This window comes from Vipera berus (assembly GCF_964194415.1).
Source record: "Vipera berus genome assembly, chromosome: 1".
In the NCBI taxonomy this organism is placed as follows: Eukaryota; Metazoa; Chordata; class Lepidosauria; order Squamata; family Viperidae; genus Vipera; species Vipera berus.
Genome location: NC_138202.1, coordinates 128706311 through 128725638, shown reverse-complemented (window position 1 = coordinate 128725638; position 19328 = coordinate 128706311). Strand labels below are relative to the sequence as shown.

At 38.2% G+C, this 19328-nt stretch overlaps 1 protein-coding gene across 6 annotated transcripts in view; it reads right to left on the bottom strand.

The window, feature by feature from the left end:
* Positions 1-1735: 1735 nt before the first annotated feature.
* The window catches only part of PTPN4 (protein tyrosine phosphatase non-receptor type 4), a 114920-nt gene continuing 97327 nt past the window's right edge, over positions 1736-19328 (bottom strand). For 4 of the 6 annotated variants that reach the window (XM_081316515.1, XM_081316517.1, XM_081316518.1 and 1 more), the window contains 3 exons: positions 17396-17544; positions 15922-16057; positions 1736-8228 (listed from right to left, as the gene is read on the bottom strand). In XM_081316515.1, coding sequence (XP_081172641.1) covers positions 8142-8228; positions 15922-16057; positions 17396-17544 — 372 coding nt within the window. In that variant the 3' untranslated portion in view covers positions 1736-8141. The remainder of the gene's footprint in view (positions 8229-15921; positions 16058-17395; positions 17545-19328) is intronic. The other 2 variants (XR_014024967.1, XR_014024968.1) reach the window with 2 other exon arrangements.

Below are 19328 nucleotides of genomic sequence, written 5' to 3'. Positions count from 1 at the left end.
CGTTTATTTCTAAGTATATTAATTACACTTTATATTTTCTGGTTTCTTAGCTGCTTTGAACATCATTTATTGGTCTAAAATGGGATACAAGCTAATACACATGAAAACATAAGTTAAACATCTGTTACAAGACTATCATTTTCATCTTATAGTCTACTTGGCTTTGAATAAGATGCTGGGAAATATAATCCAAAAAGCAATGAGTGGGCCCAGAATAAAACATCTCATTTGTAATTTTTAATATAAGTAGGATTAAGCATACAGTTTCAGTGCTTGTTGGGGGCAAGTATGTGCAAAATTACACAGAGCATGAATTCCTATTTGTCAGGAAATTGGTATCTAGAATTTCCAAATAGTATACAAATAATATGGAGTAATATAGCATACTTAAGAGACAGGTTTTCATAATAAAAAAGAATCCTTAATTTTTTTTTTACTAAAGCACATCTTTATTTTGCAATTAAACAATTAAGATTCACAAGTAAACTATATATTTTTCAAGTTTGTACCTAGACAACTATTTGTCAATCAAAATTAAATATATCCACAAAATATGTATAACAGCATTTCACATAATAGAAGGAATTTGCTCTTAAGACTAAAAACAAGATTTGTTAAATGTTAAATATTTATCTTCCCCTGGGAGCTGCTGGTATTGTATATCATTAGTGTACCTTATTAATGATGAGGACTCTCCTTATACTCCAATGCAGGCAAAATATATAAGGCCCTTTTAACACATACAGTAGCTGCAGTGATGAATGAAGAATTCTTTCTACATTGTCCAGTGTTAAACAAATCCAAGTGCATGTTAAACAGAGCACATTTCCTGCTATTTAATATACAGGCTTAGCTGAATAATCTTGGTTTCTAAAAAATGAAAATATGCAAGTTCAAAGACAAATTAATCTCTATGAGAACAAACTTGCACAATGAACAAAAGATGGACAGTTATCTTGGCTTTAGATATAAATGAGATGGTCAAAACCCATTCACTAAGCAGTGTAACATCCAGATGATCTGGAGAACGCAAAATCACAAAAAAACATGCAAATTCATTCCAGCAAAAAATAAATATGGCCACCCATAGAACAGTGGATATGATTCAGACACTAGATTTTATATCTTTTAGTATTTACATACAGAATAGCACCTGTGCCAGAAAAAAGGAAAGAAAGAAATCCTACATATAAACACGAAATTGTTTTAGAATTTGCTAGGAGAATCACATCATTAGTTAGTATCCGTATTAATGTTACACTTGAAACCAGCCTCTAATGTGTGGAAATAATCATACTGGTTAGTTTATTAAACAATAGAACAATACAACACAACTTAGTGCTAATTGTTTTAGAAGCTCCAATTCTATCATAGACTTTACCTACATAAAATTGCAACTTTCCCTATTAAAATTATTTTTGTGCATTACCTACTCTTTATAAAGTTATGCAAACAACTCTTGCTGATTTATAAATTTTAAAACAAATGTAAAAATGCTAAACAGGAATCAAAGCATTGTGTGGGCATGTAAGTCCTTCCCACATTTGTATTAAAGTTTCAATAATTTTTGCTTTCATAATTAAGCTGCATTTGAGGTTTTCCTCCAAGGTCTCCCAAATCTGAAAATGTCTAAATAACTAGACATTGAATTGTACAGGTACTGGATCCAATTATATTTTTTTTCATTTATGGCAAATATCAGACACCAAAAAAAGTAATTATAAAAGAACATAAGTATTTGTGGGATTATTTTATTCTCACGGCTGATTATTACAATTCTGAAACTAAATTTGAAAAAAGGTGGTATGATTTAGAACTGCATTGCTATATCATGAAATAAGCTGTTCTAGCACTATAATGGATACAGAAGCATTAAGAATTCATCTGGAAGATGGCAGGATTAAGAATTTGGAGTTAATTAATGTATTTTAACATGGATGGAAGCCAACTGAAAAAGTAACCTTTAAAACATTCACATTAGGAACCACCCCAATAAACTCTCATTAAGTTAAACATCTCTCTAATCGTATAATAATTTATCTAAAAAAAATTTCAGTAGTAAAGCATTACATAAAGTGCTACTATTTTGAACTTTAAGAAATTTAGATAAAAATGAAATACACTTAGATGATGTTAAATAAGTAATAAGTAAGCAAATGTTGTCACACTCTTAAATTTCCAAACTATCCACTTTTGTTTCCCAGGGGAATAATTTCCCAAATATTACGGTAGTATAGTGGTCTTCAAAGTTTTGTGTAGGAGTTAGCATGCAATAACATTTTACTTAAGACAATATACTTTTACCATATAGCCAGTGAAATTATTTCTTTAAATATTCTAATGACCCAAATTGCCACTGAAATGAAGGAATATTTAAACCTAGGGAATGAAACCTTCAAAGCTCAATAGGCAATTATCCAACCCAAGATGATTTTTCCCTATTTGTTACTATGCCACTCAGAAGATTGAGAAATGTATTTTAGCTTTGGTTTGCATTTCTAGCTTAGCCATTACAATACAACTAAATTAAATTAAAACAAATATATTAGTTTGACCCTTCTAGCAATTCCCATGTTTTAAATGTCTCTCCATTTTTTAAATAAGTCAGGGGTCTTCAAACTTGGCCCTTTTATGACTTGTGGACTTCAACTCCTAGAATTCCTCAGCCAGCGTGCCTGGCTGAAAAATTCTGGGAGTTCGTCCACAAGTCATAAAAGGGCCAAGTTTGAAGACCCCTGTAATAAGCTATTTAAATGTTACAGTGAACTAGATGATTTAGGTCTGTACCCAGTGTTTTTTATTCTGCAGCATGTGACAATGGCACTAACTGAAAAAGTTAATCTTCCATGTTTTTGAAAACATGGCAGGTGCATATTAAAATTAACCAGTCCACACACAATCACTTACAATAGATTTGTAACAAAGGCGGAGGATATCAGAAAAATGAGATTATCATCTCCCCAGTATAAAAGTCCAAAATACTGCACTTTTACACTTTTTGAATTTAAAATCCATCCTGAATATTAGGAACCAATGGCATGCGTTGTGGCACAGATCTGTAATAAGTAAACAGAAATTGTTAGGCAGCCTTTCCCAATTTGGGAATCCACTGGATGTATAGACTTCAGCTTCCAGAATTCCACATTCATTTGGAAGATGTCCAGATTGGTGAAGGCTGTTGCAAGGAATCCCCTTCTGCAATCCAGAAACCTCTCACAAAATGCAAGAGTATCTTTAGATCCAAGTCACTATACTTGTAATTAAGGCATCTCTCAACTTATTTGTTTGGAAGCAAATCCAACTGGCAAAATGAATTTTTATATTCAGTTAAATATACTATAAATCACTATCATGGCTATTTTAATGCATCTCAGGATCTGCTATGCCCACAACGTTTAGCTATAAGCAAATGGTGAATGGCTGCATACAGAGGTAGAAATATCTTTGCTGGAACATTTCTTCAGGGAAGAGCCTTATTTTAATATTCATAGGGATTCTGAAAGAATTTTTTTTCCTGGTCCTCTGCTCTAATATAACATCTAGAATTTTATTAATAACTTGGGCAAGTTCTTTCCTGCCACTTTATACACTTTCTATTTATTTAGGTTAATCTGTATAGTCCAATATATTACTCTTGTACATGGGTGGAATACACATGCAGACAATATGCTGGTCAAATATGCTTTACATCATGTGTAGATCTATGGATTTTAAAGCATGTATAAATCTAAATAATCTGTGATTGTTGTCAACTATACATTAATTTAAGATTACTAGTACTAGATGTCTCCATTCCTTGTAGACAGCTTAGTCACGGTGAAGAGGGACACTTGAATGAAACACATGGTTTAATACAGTGTTTGGGGTAGACATGCTATAAGACTCTCAGAGGTCTGGGAATCATCCATTGACAACTGAAGGCCTGCATAATTGCAATCTTGTCCATCAAGCAGACCCCTTCTAAAAATCTAAGGGAATTCTACCTCCACCAGATGCAAAGAATTTCTGAGATCCCACTTTCTCTCTACTACTTATCCTCCCTAAACAGCTGCATCTCAATGAAGCAACTCATTGCACCTTCCAAAGATGTTACCTTCTAATCAGTACTTTGCTTCCAACAAAGTGCCATCCGTACTGGTTCTATCAAAAAAAAAACAAACAACCCTTCTCTCCAGCTCTCTACACTTGCATTTTGGGCCTTCTGATTAGAGGAGAGCAGCATTTCTAAAAAATTAATTGCAGGATACTAGTATTACAACACTTGAAGATATTAGAACTAATGTGTATTTTACAAGTAGAAAATATTAGTGAAATCTTTATATAAAAGGTATTAATGAAAGCTGCAGCTTGATTTTGGGGGGAGGGGAATTAAAGTGGCAAAATATTTTGGCCCGCAGAGTAGATACATGGTGGACTTTATTGTTTGTATAATGGCGTGCAATGCTGTAATTTGACATAGTCCAATTTTTATCCAAAATTTACTTGTCCAAATGTTTCCATCAACTATTCCAAGAATAATTTTCTTCACATACTACTACTAATAAAAATGTAGGAACATTGTTGTTATTACTAGAGATGCATATTCCATTCTGATTTGGAGGGATTTCTCTAAATGGTGCAATTAGCCAGTTGTATTGCTCAGAAAATGACTATGGATACTTTATATTTAACTTGGTATAACCCCATCACCCCAAAGCCACACAACGTAAAAGGCAAAACAAAACAAAAACCATTTTAACAAGTCTTAAGAGTCCTAGATTTCTGCATGAGACAAATCTTCAAAAGTACCTTAAATAGTTATAATTTTCAACATTAAAAAAAATACATTGGCACAAAACTATTACCCTATTGCTCTTATTTACAATGAAAGCAACTTGAATTAGAAAACAGGAAATGTTACAATTTTTCTCCCCAGTTTTTAGCAAATAGTAAGAAAATATTTCTCCATAAAATCCGACATCCATAACACTCATCATTTTATATAACATTATGCCTGAAACACATTTTCATGTTTTGTACAGAATGAAACGCATACAAAAATATTTTTCCTTTCAGCTTGATGCAGATCCTCATAACCCAATGCAAAGTAATTAGCAGTATTAACTTTTAGGTCATATAAAATATTAGTAAAATATTAATATCATTGTGGGAAGATTAACTTTTTATATTCATTTCAAAGACATAAGGATACCTTTATTAATCCATTTATCTAATTTAGGCATTTAAATTCCTTTAGTTTGTGTCCTTACCAAGGAAATATAATTTCAAAATGTTTTCGTTGGCATGGATTAGTAACTCATAAATCAGCTTGGAGGGAAGACATTAAGGTGGTTAACATTTCTGTCTCTATGTTGGATAAAGTACCAAATACCAAAACTTTGCTACAATACTGTATCTTGTAGCAATGTTTCTTGTAGATTTAAATTACTTTGGCAATCTTACATACAAATATGAGTGTATGTACAATATTAACTATACACATTGCTGAGCCATATATATACTTGTTCCAAATGCAAGCCAACCTTGCAAATAACCAGCACAATGGTATAATTAAAAATGGTACCTAAGTCAACACACTTTCCACTTACAAAGCTTCTTTTTAAGCAAACACGAGTAGATGTAGGTTTAATATTTGCATTTATCAAAAGCTAGTAGTAAGAACCACCGCATTCCATTAAAAGGTTTTCATTGCTTACACCAATGTGTAAGAAAAGTTTAGATGATTGCACTTTGATGCATGCTCCCACATTGCACTTTATCACATGAAACTCCCCTCTCCAATCTCTTATTTCTACAGAATAGTAAGAGCCCATCAAAAGCCTTTCAATTGTTTTATCTAGAATAACCTTGATTCCATCACTCCATTCACTTTCACTGCTGTCAGAAATAGAAGAGCATTTCACATTTGCTTCAGTTTGTGAAAACACAACTATATTTCTACAGTTTGGAAAAAGCTCTTTTAAGAATGTGGGGATTTTTGAAAGTCAGATTCAATCTCGTCTGAACCACAACATGGGTAAAAAAAAAGAATAGCTGATCAATTCCTTGATGGTAGTACTGGGGTGTATGTGCATGTGTGGAGGCAATAAAGAACTATTAAAGAAATATGCTAGATTTGGTTTAAGAAACAAGACTGCTTAGCTTACAAGCCTATTTAAAATAAATCTAAAAGGTTTTGTTAACTCCTTCATTTCACATCATGGCATAGGGTTCTATATTAGCATTTAAACTGACTGGGAATTTCCTCAATGCATCATAGTTGGATTGAGGCATCATGTTACATACAGAAATTTCTCCTGTCCATGGAAGACTCTTAATCTAAGGTGAGGGATCCCTCTGTGGAAGCAGTTATGAGATATAGATACCTCTATTTCCAGCCCTCTACAAGTTCTAAGAAAGTACAACTGACAGCAGGAAAAGGGGATTTGGAGAAAGTGCCTCCTCATCTACTGACATATCTGTAAGTTTCTATCACCACAATATAATATGTGTGTGGGTGTGGGTGTATGTCTGTGTGCGTATCTATACATATACACATATATGCTCATTCACTCTCTTTCTAAACACACACACACACACACACACACAAATACATTTTACAAACTTCATATTCTCATTCCATATATTCTGCATATCTTGCTTTTTAAAAACCAGGCAGCAAATCAAAATATTTAACTACAGACAGATTTAAGTTCATAAACAATTAAATTGTCAACTTAGCTAGGGAAGGATTATTCATTGCCTGGTGGATTTTAACTGCCCTAGAAAACATTTCTGACTGAAACAAAAAACAAACCTATATGCAATCTGTTCAGATACTGCTAATGTCAACGATATACGCCAATTCCTGAATGAAGTATCATAGAGAGACCCAAAGAGCTTATCGGAAAGCTCTAATGGACAATGATAAAACTTTAACGACACAATTTTCTTTTAAAAACATAAGTATGACTTGAGAAGCAACAAACATGAACTTGGAGAAAAATAACTATGACAGGGAAATCTCACCTTGGATTTTCACATTTCAAGCACAAGATCAGTACAATTAAAATGGTATATCCTAGTCAAGTTATTACTTTTCAATGCGAGGGAAAAACAGAAGAACAAATTCTAAATCAATATATTGGCTTTCAATTATAAATTGCTAGCAGTTTACCAGTTGAAAGGAATGTGTCAGAATTTCCATTTCAATTCATAGCAGTAAACAAAGGTTATATACTTAATAGGCTAGAGTGCTTTTGCTACCCACAGTAATTATAGAGAAAAAAGGAACATTGTTTTTGTGACCCCTTAACTGTACCATATTCTAAGCACCAAGGATCATATTCCAAAATGAATCTAATTATGATGATAGCTTCCCCTTGAGGGCCACAACAAGTCCCTTGCCATTAAGACATACACTGTAAGTCTCAAGGCACTTAAGGGGTTAAGACAAAATACACACATTCATTCCCATAGGTAAAGCCATCAATTTTTCAGAACACACTGGTGCTATAATCTGCTGAGAAACAGGAACAGAACTAGTAGTACAAAGAATGTTCATATACCAGCTAAACAAAATGCTGGTTCAGTGGGCCATTATGCAGCTATTATTGGGTTAGATCATACTGCAACCTTCCGTTAGTAATCAGGTTAGATTCTAGAAGGGTACAGGGAGAAATGTGCTGTTTCAGTAGGCAGTGTATCTAATAGAAGGAATATTGCTAATATTTCACCAAAATAAAAGGTATAAAATAACATGACAACTTTAGCATTGGAAGAAATAGCTTTGCATGTATTTGTTGTTGCTTTAGAAACATGTGTCAAAGAATGAAAGTATTCCAAGCTTTTTTTTTCTTTTTTGTAGCATTTTGAACAAAAGGGCTATATGGCACTGCAACCAAGTCTGCAAAATTATCCAGAACTCATGGAGCTCATTAATTCTGTAGCTTGTTTGAAGCAAAGCATGAATGGAGTCTTTCAATACAGAAAAATCATAGTGTTTTAGAGACTGATTTTCAGTTTTAACTTAAAGTGCAATAGTGCTGAAGTCCTTTTCAGTTCTTCATTATTTTCAGACATCATTTCTTTCAAGAAACATTATAACACAAGTACAGTTTGTGTCTTATGTAGAATCTTCTCTGAAAGTTATGTTTTGCTTCCTATTTATTCAGTGATGTCTTTAAAGGTCTAACAAGTTCTTCTTTGTACACTTTCAAAATAGCCTCACAAACGAATCTGTATTGACTCTGGGGGAAAAAAAAGAACAATTATTTTTATGGCAGAATGAAACAATGGAAAAAAAGAACAATTATTTTTATGCCAGAATGAAACAATTTTAAAGATTATCAATAAACTTTCGAGATACCATGCCAAACTTTCAAAATATTTAAATATATAAAACTCTTAACACCAATGAGAAATGTAGTACTCAGAATCTAAATCTCATACTCCTTTTAAGTAGCAAATGTGAAATCTTCCAACTGTGAATGATACTCTTTGTATAGGTAAAGGTAAAGGTTCCCCCGCACATGCGTGCTAGTCATTTCCGACTCTAGGGGCCGGTGCTCATCTCCGTTTCAAAGCCGAAGAGCCAGCGTTTGTCCGAGGACGTCTCCGTGGTCATGTGGCCGGCATGACTAGACGCCAAAGGCGCACGGAACGCTGTTACCTTCCCACCGTAGTGGTCCCTATTTTTCTACTTGCATTTTTACGTGCTTTCGAAACTGCTAGGTGGGCAGAAGCTGGGACGAGTAATAGGCGCTCACTCTGTTACGCGGCACTCGGGATTCGACCCGCCAAACTGCCGATCTTCTGATCGACAAGCTCAGCGTCCTAACCCACTGAGTATACTTTATGCTTAATACTTTATTAATTACTCTTACTGATTAATAGAATTAAGAACTCTAGTTTCTTTAATATACAAAAACTGTACTTATCCCGCTATTTACTCTACGAACTACTTTCCAAATGAAAAAATAGGGTAACTGCAAACAACATTCAGGGTGTTTGTACTGTATTTTCTGCTATTTGCTAGAATATAATTTTCATCTGTGCACAAAATTCAACTTTGATTATGCCATCATAAAGCATTAGCTCATCACAGATTTCACTAGCTAGGTGTTTGTTTGTTTGTTTGTTTGTTTGTTTGTTTATTTATTTATTGGAATTATATGCCGCCCTATCTCCCGAAGGACTCAGGGCGGCTAAAAACAATAAAAAATACAATAATACAAAAGTTAAAAAAGTATTAAACTAGCAGCCCCAATAATAAAATTAAAAACATTTTTAAAATCCCTGTCGTCAGTCCAGGTCAGCCTGATGGAAAAGGAATGTTTTAAGGCCGCAGCGAAAAGACCGGAGATCCGGGGCCATCCGGAGCTCAAGGGGAAGTTGGTTCCACAGGGCTGGCGCTCCCACAGAGAAGGCCCTCCCCCTGGGGGTCGCCAGCCGACATTGTCTAGCCAACGGCACCCTGAGGAGGCCCTCCCTGTGTGAGCGCACTGTGTGATGGGAAGTCGTTCCCGGCAGCAGATGGTCCTGCAAATATCCCGGGCCTAGGCCATGTAGGGCTTTAAAGGTAAGTACCAGCACCTTAAATCTCACCCGGAGGGCAACCGGTAACCAATGCAGCTCACGCAGGAAGGGTGTAATATGGGAGTATCGGGATGCTCCCATCACTACCAGTGCGGCCGCATTCTGCACCAGCTGGAGCCTCCAGGTGGTCTTCAAGGGCAGCCCCATGTAGAGAGCATTGCAATAATCTATACAGGAGGTAACGAGCGCGTGAGTGACTGTACGTAGGGCATCTTGGTCCAGATAGGGGCACAACTGGCACACCAGGCGAACCTAGGCAAATGCCCCCCTGTCCACGACTCCTATATGATCTTCAAAACTGAGTCGTGTATCCAGGAGGACGCCTAAGTTGCGTGCCCTATCAACGGGAGGTAACACCTCTCCTCCCATAACCAAAGATGGAACCTCTTGGACTAAACGAGATGCCGGTACGTAAAGCCACTCAGTCTTGGCCGGGTTGAGCCGGAGCTTGTTCTTCCCTATCCAGATCCGTACTGCTTCCAGGCAACGGGACATCACGTCGAGGGCATCGCTGGGTTGGTTCGGGGTGGAGATGAAAAGCTGGGTATCATTAGCATATTGATGATACCTCACCCCGAAACCACGGATGATCTCACCCAGTGGCTTCATATAGATGTTGAACAGGAGGGGCAAGAGGACCGACCCGAGGCACCCCACAACTAAGGGGCCTCGGGGTTGACCTCTGCCCTCCTGCCAACACCATCTGTGAACGGCCCGAGAGGTAGGAGAACCATCATAAAACGGTGCCTCCCACTCCCAACCCCTCAAGACGTCGCAGCAAGATACCATGGTTGATGGTATCAAAAGCCACTGAGAGATCTAATAGGACCAGGACAGAGGAATAACCCCTATCTCGGGCCCGCCAGAGATCATCCACCAGCGCGACCAATGCTGTCTCCGTGCTGTACCCGGGCCTGAAACCCGATTGGTGTGGGTCCAGATACTCAGTTTCCTGCAGGACCAAAGGGAGCTGCCGAGCCACCACGCTCTCAACAACCTTCGCAAGGAAGCGAAGGTTGGAGACAGGACGAAAGTTATTTAAAATAGCTGGATCCAAGGCAGTTTTCTTGAGGAGGGGCCTCACCACCGCCTCCTTCAAGGCGGCAGGGAACCACCCCTCACTCAAGTAAGCATTAATAACTGCCAGGAGCCAGCCTCGTGTAACCTCCCGAGCTGCATAAACCAGCCAGGAGGGACACGGGTCCAACAAACACGTGACGGCACTTAATCTCCCCATGATCCTGTCCACTTCATCTGGAGTCACAGGATCAAACTCCTCCCAAATGTTATCGGCCAAACCCATCACTTCCCCCTCCTCAGATACTGCCCAGTCGGAGTCCAGACCAGCCCGAATCTGAGCGATTTTATCAAACATACTGACTAAACTCCTCGGCCCGTCCCTGCAAGGGGTCCTCCCCCGTCCCCTGATTTAAAAGGGAACAGGTCACCCTAAGCAGGGCGGCCGGGCGGTTATCTGCGGACGCAATGAGGGTGGCGAAGTGAGCACACTTCGCCACCTCCATTGCCACAAGCTAAGATCTAGAAAAGGATCTTAACTGTGTTCGGTCAGACTCGGACTGACTGGACCTCCAAATGCTCTCTAGGCCCCTCCTCTGGCGCTTCATCTCCCGCAGGTCCATGGAAAACCAAGGGGCCAACCGGGATCTGCGCCGGGTCAGAGGCCGCAAAGGCACAACACGGTCAAGAGCCTCCGAAGCAGCCCGTTGCCAGGCGTCAACTAAGGTCTCGACCGGGCTGTGGGAAAGGGAGGCAGGAATCAGTCCAAGCGCCATCTGGAACCTATCCAGGTCCATCAGGCACCTGGGGCGAAACCACCTGGTCGGTGTTGCTTAATGAACTATACTAGTTTTTCTTTAAAATTATTGTAGGCCACTTCTTATGTCTTTTTGTCATCTATCCTGAAAGGTCATTACACTGCAACATTCTGTAGCTTTAATAAATAGCACTTTATTCCAAGACCTACCTTTTTCAGATTTTAATTTGCATATATTAATTTCTGATATACTATGTATAAAGTCATTTCGTTATCAGATGGGCAGCAAATAACTCAAATAAATTAAACAAACAAGCAAATCAAGTAAAATATGTGATTGTGCCGGTACTATTTTTAATAGCATAGTGTGAATCTATAGAAATCTGATTCAAATACTGTAGTGGTTTTAAAATAAGAACAATGAAAAATAAGACAATGCCATCTTGTGGATATTATATGGAAATGTGCACATTTGCAAAGGAAAAATTCTGATTCTAATTTTACTAATACCATATAATTGAAACAACAGTATAATATCTTACTCATATGTATTTAAATTCACTTTTAAGTTTTAATGCAAAGTTCATCCTCTCACAGATTTTAAATATAGTGAAGCATGGTTAATGGCTTTATTTGAAACAAGTATACGCCTTGATCCAGAAAAATATTTTAGCAAGAATATTTTCATCCATAGATTTCTTTTACTGAATGTACAAAAGTGTGTTATAGAACAGAAGAAAAATATCCGAAGTGCTCAAATAACATTTTTGGCAAAAACCAGGGCTAGGCAACCAGAAAGTTTTTAATGAAGACACTGATATAATAAAATGTATCATTCTTTTATTAACTGTAGGACATGACTGATAACTGTTTGAGAAAGGGAACTTACAACATATAAGTGGTATAGTTACTTATTTTGTATTTGTTATGTGTGTCTTTTCCTCTTAAAACTATCTAATAAACTCTTTGAATTAAAGCCCTTGCTTGTACGATGACATTATATCCTGAGCCAAATAGTATAAACATAAAGGAACCAACATCTACCGTTGCTCCAGAGAGAGCACTCTTAACTTATTGCATTTGTGTGTGGTTTGCCAATTGCACAGTAGCAGATAGGAAAGCCCTCTAGAGGGTCATTGCCATCACCCAGAGGATTGTTGGCTGTCCTCTCCTCCCCTCCCCCACGACAAACTGTACAGTTCCCGCTGTCTTAGGAAAGCTCATAACATTGTTAAAGTTTCATCTCATTCAGGACATTCTTTTTTTGAACTATTACCATCTGGCAGATGGTATAGGATAATAAAAATAAAGACAAATAGGCTGAAAAACGGTTTTTATCCCAGAGCTGTAATCATATTAAATACCACTGTATAGTGCAACACTGAAGTGCAATATTAGAGGTAGCGCAATGGTGAATAGAATGTGAAGGATGTGTGTATATAATGTATGTTCTTATTTGTGGTTTTTACTTCGTGTGTACTGTGCACTGTGGAGAGCACTTAATTTCATTGTGAGTTACACAATGACAATAAAAGATATTCTATTCTATGCATAAGAAAACTGTGAGTAATATAAGCAGGCAAATAGGACTAACAAACATATATTTTTCAATTGTGTGCAGAAAATTATGTTGTCCATTAGCAAACATTTTTGCTTTTAGGAAATAGGTAAGCTGCAATGTGACATACATAGTTTTTTTAAGATTAAATTCACTGTAATATGAATCTAGCATTTCTTCAAATGTGAAATCTTGCTTAATGGTGGGAATCCATACAAATGAAAGTAACAATTCATGTTTACAGCTGGGCTTTTCTGCCTTCATGTGTGCCTTTTAAAATTTGCTTAATTGTTAGAAGAATGTGGTATGAAGCAAAGAAGCTGCAGCAAGAGGGAGAACTGGCAAAAATTCAAAGGGATCATCTTGGGTAAAGATTTTTTTTTCACTTGCATTTGCTGTCTTAAGACAGTATCTTTTTACCATATGGGATTGCATAATTAGGAAAAGCTTTTGGACTATTTAAATACAAGTCTGATTGTGCAACTGATTTTAACATGGTTGAAAATAATTACTTTAGATGGTCTTTTCTTGAAGATTTAATTCCGTATATAAAATTCAACTTAAGATCTGCAGATGATGTTGTTCTCTTCTCACAAGATCCAGAAGAGCTACAAAGACACATACAAGAGCTGCACAAAGCAGAACCATTTGGCTTAAAAATCAACCTGAAAAACAGCCATATTGTATGTAATAAATTCACTAAAGAAAGTATTTTTTTTACATTTGGAGAAGAACTAGACCACTACATAATACCTTGGCCAATGGATCTCAATGGAAGGTGATACAATAAAGGAAATTGAGCAGGTCTGTTAAATATAATCTTCAAGAACAACATTCTCCTATGCCTGAAGAGAAAAGTTTTTAATCAGTGTGTGCTACCTGTTCTAACATATGCCAGTGAAACATGGACACTGACTTCACAATTAATAAAAAAGCTATGAGTGGTGCAAAGAGCCATGGAAAGATAGATACTCAGCATTAAAAGTATCTGATATCATCAAGAGAGTAAAAGAATTGAAATGGAAATGGGTCGGTCATGTAGGAAGAAGAACTGATGGCAGGTGGACCCAGGCAGTCATAGAACGGATCCCACTTGATAAAAAGCATCCACGAAAGAAACCTGAAACAAGATGGATCGAAAACATCAGCAAGTATTGCAGGCCCAATTGGCAAAGGAAAGCTCAGGACCGTTATAGGTTGGAAACATGCGGAAGAGGCCTTCATCCTGCAGTGGATAGACAATGGCAAGAATGATGATGATGATGATGAAGATAAAGCTCAATTGTCTTGGAATACAGTATAAAACAATTATCTGTAATCATATATCAGTAAGATTTTGGTATTATGGATATCCCAAAGGTGCTTTTTCAAAAGGCAACTGGACTTTGTATCAGCTGCCAGCTTATGTTTGCTTGTACTTTGCTGCCATGCGGTGACAGACTGCCATGTACTGTGGGAAGGGGAAGGAAGGGGGAATGCTTCATGGGAGGGGGTCGCGTACTGAATCGTGCTTGGACTGACCATTATGAAAACATCTTGCCTCCAAGTGACTGGTTACCTTTGGTGGGCAATGAGAGACAGTTAAGGGAGGGAAACTTGGGGAACTTGGCGGGTGATTTTGGCTCTGCACTACTGCAGTTCAGTTGATCTCTAACAAACTATACCCTTCCCAACAAATGGAGGCAAGGATCATTTCTTCAGAACTGAAGAAGCTTCTATGATGAGAAATGAAACGACTTCAAGGAAAAACAAGGTCCAGTTGCCTTTTGAAAAAAGTAGCTTTGGGACAACTATGACCTGGACGACTGAGAATCTCCATAGACAAAATCCATAGGTACCGTATTTTCCGGCGTATAAGACAACTGGGCGTATAAGACGACCCCCGACTTTTGAGAGGATTTTCAAGATTTTTCGTCTTATACGCCGGAAAATACTTACATGCCAGTTGCCAAGTGTCCGACACAAGCCCGATTCCGACCCGTCTGATGCAGATGGTGCAAAGCCCTGCCGGTTCCCGCCCAATGCCGGACGGCTCCGCTGGTGCCGCCTCGAGAGGGAAGGGCGTGAGGTGCCTGCCACGGCTCCCCGAGCAATCCTTAGCAGCCGGGGAGCGCACGCATGCGCAGGACTGCCCTGCCGGCTCCCGCCTGATGCCAGCCTGCCCTGCTTCCTCCACAGTGAGAGGGGAGGGCATGCCTTCCCGGGCTCGTCGACTTGCAGCCACGCCAGAGCCGAAAGGGGCTTTTACTTCCACCCACCCTTTGGAATAAACGCAAGAGCTCCCGGGGTCTGGCGTTTGCAAGGGGGAGTGGAAGAGGCTTAGAGGCTCTTGGGGGTGGGAAGGGAGAGTCACGTTGGAGGGGGGAATGGACTAAGGAGGCTTGAAGTTGCTTTGCAAGAACGGGGGCGGTCGATTGATTTATGTACTATTTTCCGGCGTATAAGACGACTGGGCGTATAAGACGACCCCCCAACTTTTGAGAAGATTTTCATGGGTTAAAAAGTCATCTTATACGCCGGAAAATATGGTATTATGAATAGTTGCATAATCTGCCAATGTTTAGACTGCATTAGTTTATCAACCGTTTGAAATTACAACAGTGCTGAAAAAAGTGACTTGTGACAAGTTCTTGCACTTATGCTTATCACAGTCTCTCCACAATCACGATTGTGATTTGGTACTTGGCAATAGTTGCGCATTTACAATGGTAACAGGATCCCGCAGTTACATAATCACCATTTCTAACCTTCCGAGCCAGTTCCCAACAAATCATTGGGGAAGTAAGCAGGTAAGCAGCTACATGATGTCGTGTGATTCACTTAAGAAAAACATTGCAAAATCAGACGCGATCATGCTTCACTTAATGACTACAATGTTCAACAAATTTTCTGGTCATTATTATGGTTGAAAATCAAGGACCACCCATATACCGAACTATATCTTCCTCTTCAAACAAGAAACTACAATTCCTAATATGTTATTGGTAACAGTTTATTCTGTTTAGCAACTTACAGGTGTTTGGATCATCATTGCCCTTTGATCTCTCATTGTTCTTACAATATCCAAGGGATAAACAGGCTGATTACACTCAATAAGACACATTGCTGTTTCCATAGTAATAAGTACTCCAGTTCGTCCAATCCCTGCACTGCAAAGGAGAGAAAGGTTATTATTTTCAAATTTAATACTTTTAAAATCTTTAAAATACTTCTATAGTTTATATAAATCAACACTGGAAATAATTTAGCACATCTTTAAGTTGATTACTTTGGGGGATTTGCCTTGTATCTCTGAAAGCTGAACACTTAAAAAATACAGTTGTGATGAGGATTCCATTATTTATTTTAAAAATAACATTTCATAGCAGCTAAAGTAATCAAGCACAGTAGCATTTCTACACATGGCTCCTTGTTCACAGACACACAGGGCTTTCTCATTAGGTGAAACCTCTTCCAGTCTTTCCCATTGGCTGGCATTTTTATTTGCACTACCCTGCTGTGCAAAAAATTGCATTTTGAGGGGGGGGGGTTGTTTTTGTTCTTTTGCTCCAAGGAAACTGAACCCTGTTCAAGATCTTTCTTCCCAATAGGAGGAGTGTGTGTGTGTGTGTGTGTGTGTGTGTGTGTGTGTGTGTGTGTATGGGGGGAGGTACACATGAAGCTTGGACTCCTGTTCAGTTTGCCTCATTTCTTTGGGTATTATTCCTTTGGTGGGATAAATTTTTTAAAGGGAGGGAAGCAATTGCCTACAGACTTAGACTAACAACAGGATGGGGTATATGTGTGTGTGCTGCTTTTATTCTGGAAAACTCCAACAAAGGCTGGAAAGAGGCCCGAAGAGGTATGGGGATGAGCAGAGTGGCACACCCCACTTTGGCTCCCTTTGGTTGGAACCTTTCCATTCAATTGCTGGGAAGTTTTACTCTGTCGGTGTAGCCGAGATGGTATTTTGGAACATCCTCACTCTGGAGCTGCTTGCCATCCTATAAGGCAGGCAGGCTGCAGGGTAGCTAACAGGGCAGAGATGGGAGACAGGCAGATAGGGGGAATTGGAGACAGTCCCTTACCTTACTGAGGTTCGGGGCTGGGAGGGACGGTGCCTAGTATGATTTGCATTGGGATGGGTACTTGCTTAATGACCCAGGAGTCTTGGTTAACAGTGGCGACAGGGAGTAGCAGATTACCATCTGTAAATGATGGGGTCACATGATATCTCACATTACGACCATATTGCTTAGTGACAGAAATTTTGTTCGCAATTGTGGTCAGAGGTTAAAGGCCACCTGTATCTATTCCAACACAGGATACTCAAAAAAATAACTGAGAAACTTATTATTGAATATTACCTTATTTAATTGCTTATTTCAATGTCATTCTAACTTTTGTGTGTCCTACATCATTAGTCAGAACACTGCACAATGCAATAACATTTATCAGTTAAAAGCATTGGAAAAGAGGCCACAGGAATTTCCATAATGGCAGAATACCTGCAATGAACAATAACAGGTTCTTCTTTCCCAGCCCTTCTTTTCCGGACAAGACATACAAAATCTAAGAAATCACTGGAATCATCAGGAACTCCATGATCAGGCCATGCTACGTACTGGATCTGAGTGAGCGGACGATCCTCATTTTTCTATTGAGACACAATGTTTTCTCTAAAATAAACAAGCATTCAATATTCTCCTAAAACATACTTACATTTTGAAGTAAATTCTGCACCAGTGTTTTAACTTATTAGTCTCATATGACATATAATGACAAGACATGAAATGAAATGAAAAATCACAGAGGGTAAGGCAGATTATAACAATTGTAAATTACAGAATTATAAAACCAGCTATATACTGTTGAGCTGATTTTAAATAAGAATTTATGAAGTTCCCTTTAGAGATAAAACTGAAACAAGTTAGCCTTGGTATTCATAGGGACTGCATGCCAATGTTCAGACATGAATAACAAAATAAGAGTTAAAAACTCATTCGGTCTATGGGAAGAGAGATAATCTAGTTCTGGAGCACTTCACTCTTATCAACACTTCACCTTTCTTCAGTCTCTGATAAGAGATCAGTGGAGCACTTATCTTTTTCTTTCACCTCAAAACCACAGAAAATGTTGCCTCTTGCATTTTGAAAATGACCAGCTGTTGTAGGTGTAATTATATTTGTAAAACATCGTGTAACAAAATGCTCTCTTTCCCCCCCCCCCTTGAAGTAGACTGGGGTGAGTGAATGGCCCAGGTATTCAATGAACTTCTGCGACTAAAGATCAAGATCCTACATTTCCTCACTCCTAATCCAACACCTTAACCACTACATCATACTGGCCCCCTCAGAATTTGACTCTGAAAGTTAAACCAGGATGTCTTTAACTCCAAAAATCAATGATTAAAAAGAAACCCAGGTACAGTAACTGGTGTTGGACTTGAAAAGTCATCAACAGAAGGTTCATTGGTTGGATCAAGGAGGCAGCGCTGGACAGCAGGTAAGCCATTTTCCAGGTTTGGATGGGCAACCAGGATTGCTAGGAGCAACGTCGAAGGCTCTGAAGGCCAAATGTCTCTGTGCTCAAACAGAAAGGCATGCGCCTTTTCACAGATTACTCTGCTGAGCGGCATTTTCCTCTGTCCACAGGTTGAAGGCCTTTTGCATCTATTTCAGATGGGAAGTGGACAAACAGAACAGGCCCTCATGGATAATGGCTTTCCTCTTTTTTTTATGAAGTAGATAGCAGATTGAGTGATTTTGTAATGCTCTGAGCATTTCCAAAAACATATATCATTCAATTACTGCTGGAAGCACAAGACCATATGAAGTAAGTATGTTGCATCTTAAAACTTTCATATATGAAAATTTTAAAAATTATAACAAATGAAAAAAAAAATCAAATTTTGAAAGGCCCCTTCAGACTACAGGTAGTCCTCAACTTATAACCACAACTGGGAGCAGAATTTTAGTTGCTAAGTGAGACAGCTGAGTCATCACTTAACCAAAACTGACTTTACATCCATTTTTACTGTGGTTGTTAAATGAATCGTTGTAGTCATTAAGCAATTCACTCTGGTTGTTAAGCAAATCTGCGTTCACCAATTTACTTTTGCTTGTTCAGAGCCAGCCGGGAAGGATGCAAATTGTGATCACAGAATTGCAAGATGTGGCAATCATTGTATCTGTAAGCTGGTTGCCAAATATTTGAATTGCCATTTTTTTCAAGGCAATCATGACTCTGAACTGTCATTAAACGAACGTTCATAAGTCAAAGACTACCCCTCTCTCTGAGGTCCTGGTTATAGTTTCTTTAGTTTATGTCTAAATCTAACTCTTGTACTGCTAATATTAATGTACCTTTCTTGTTACTGCTATTATTAATAGCTTTGTTCAAACATCAGTATTTCTTATACTTTAAAAAATTATTTTGCTA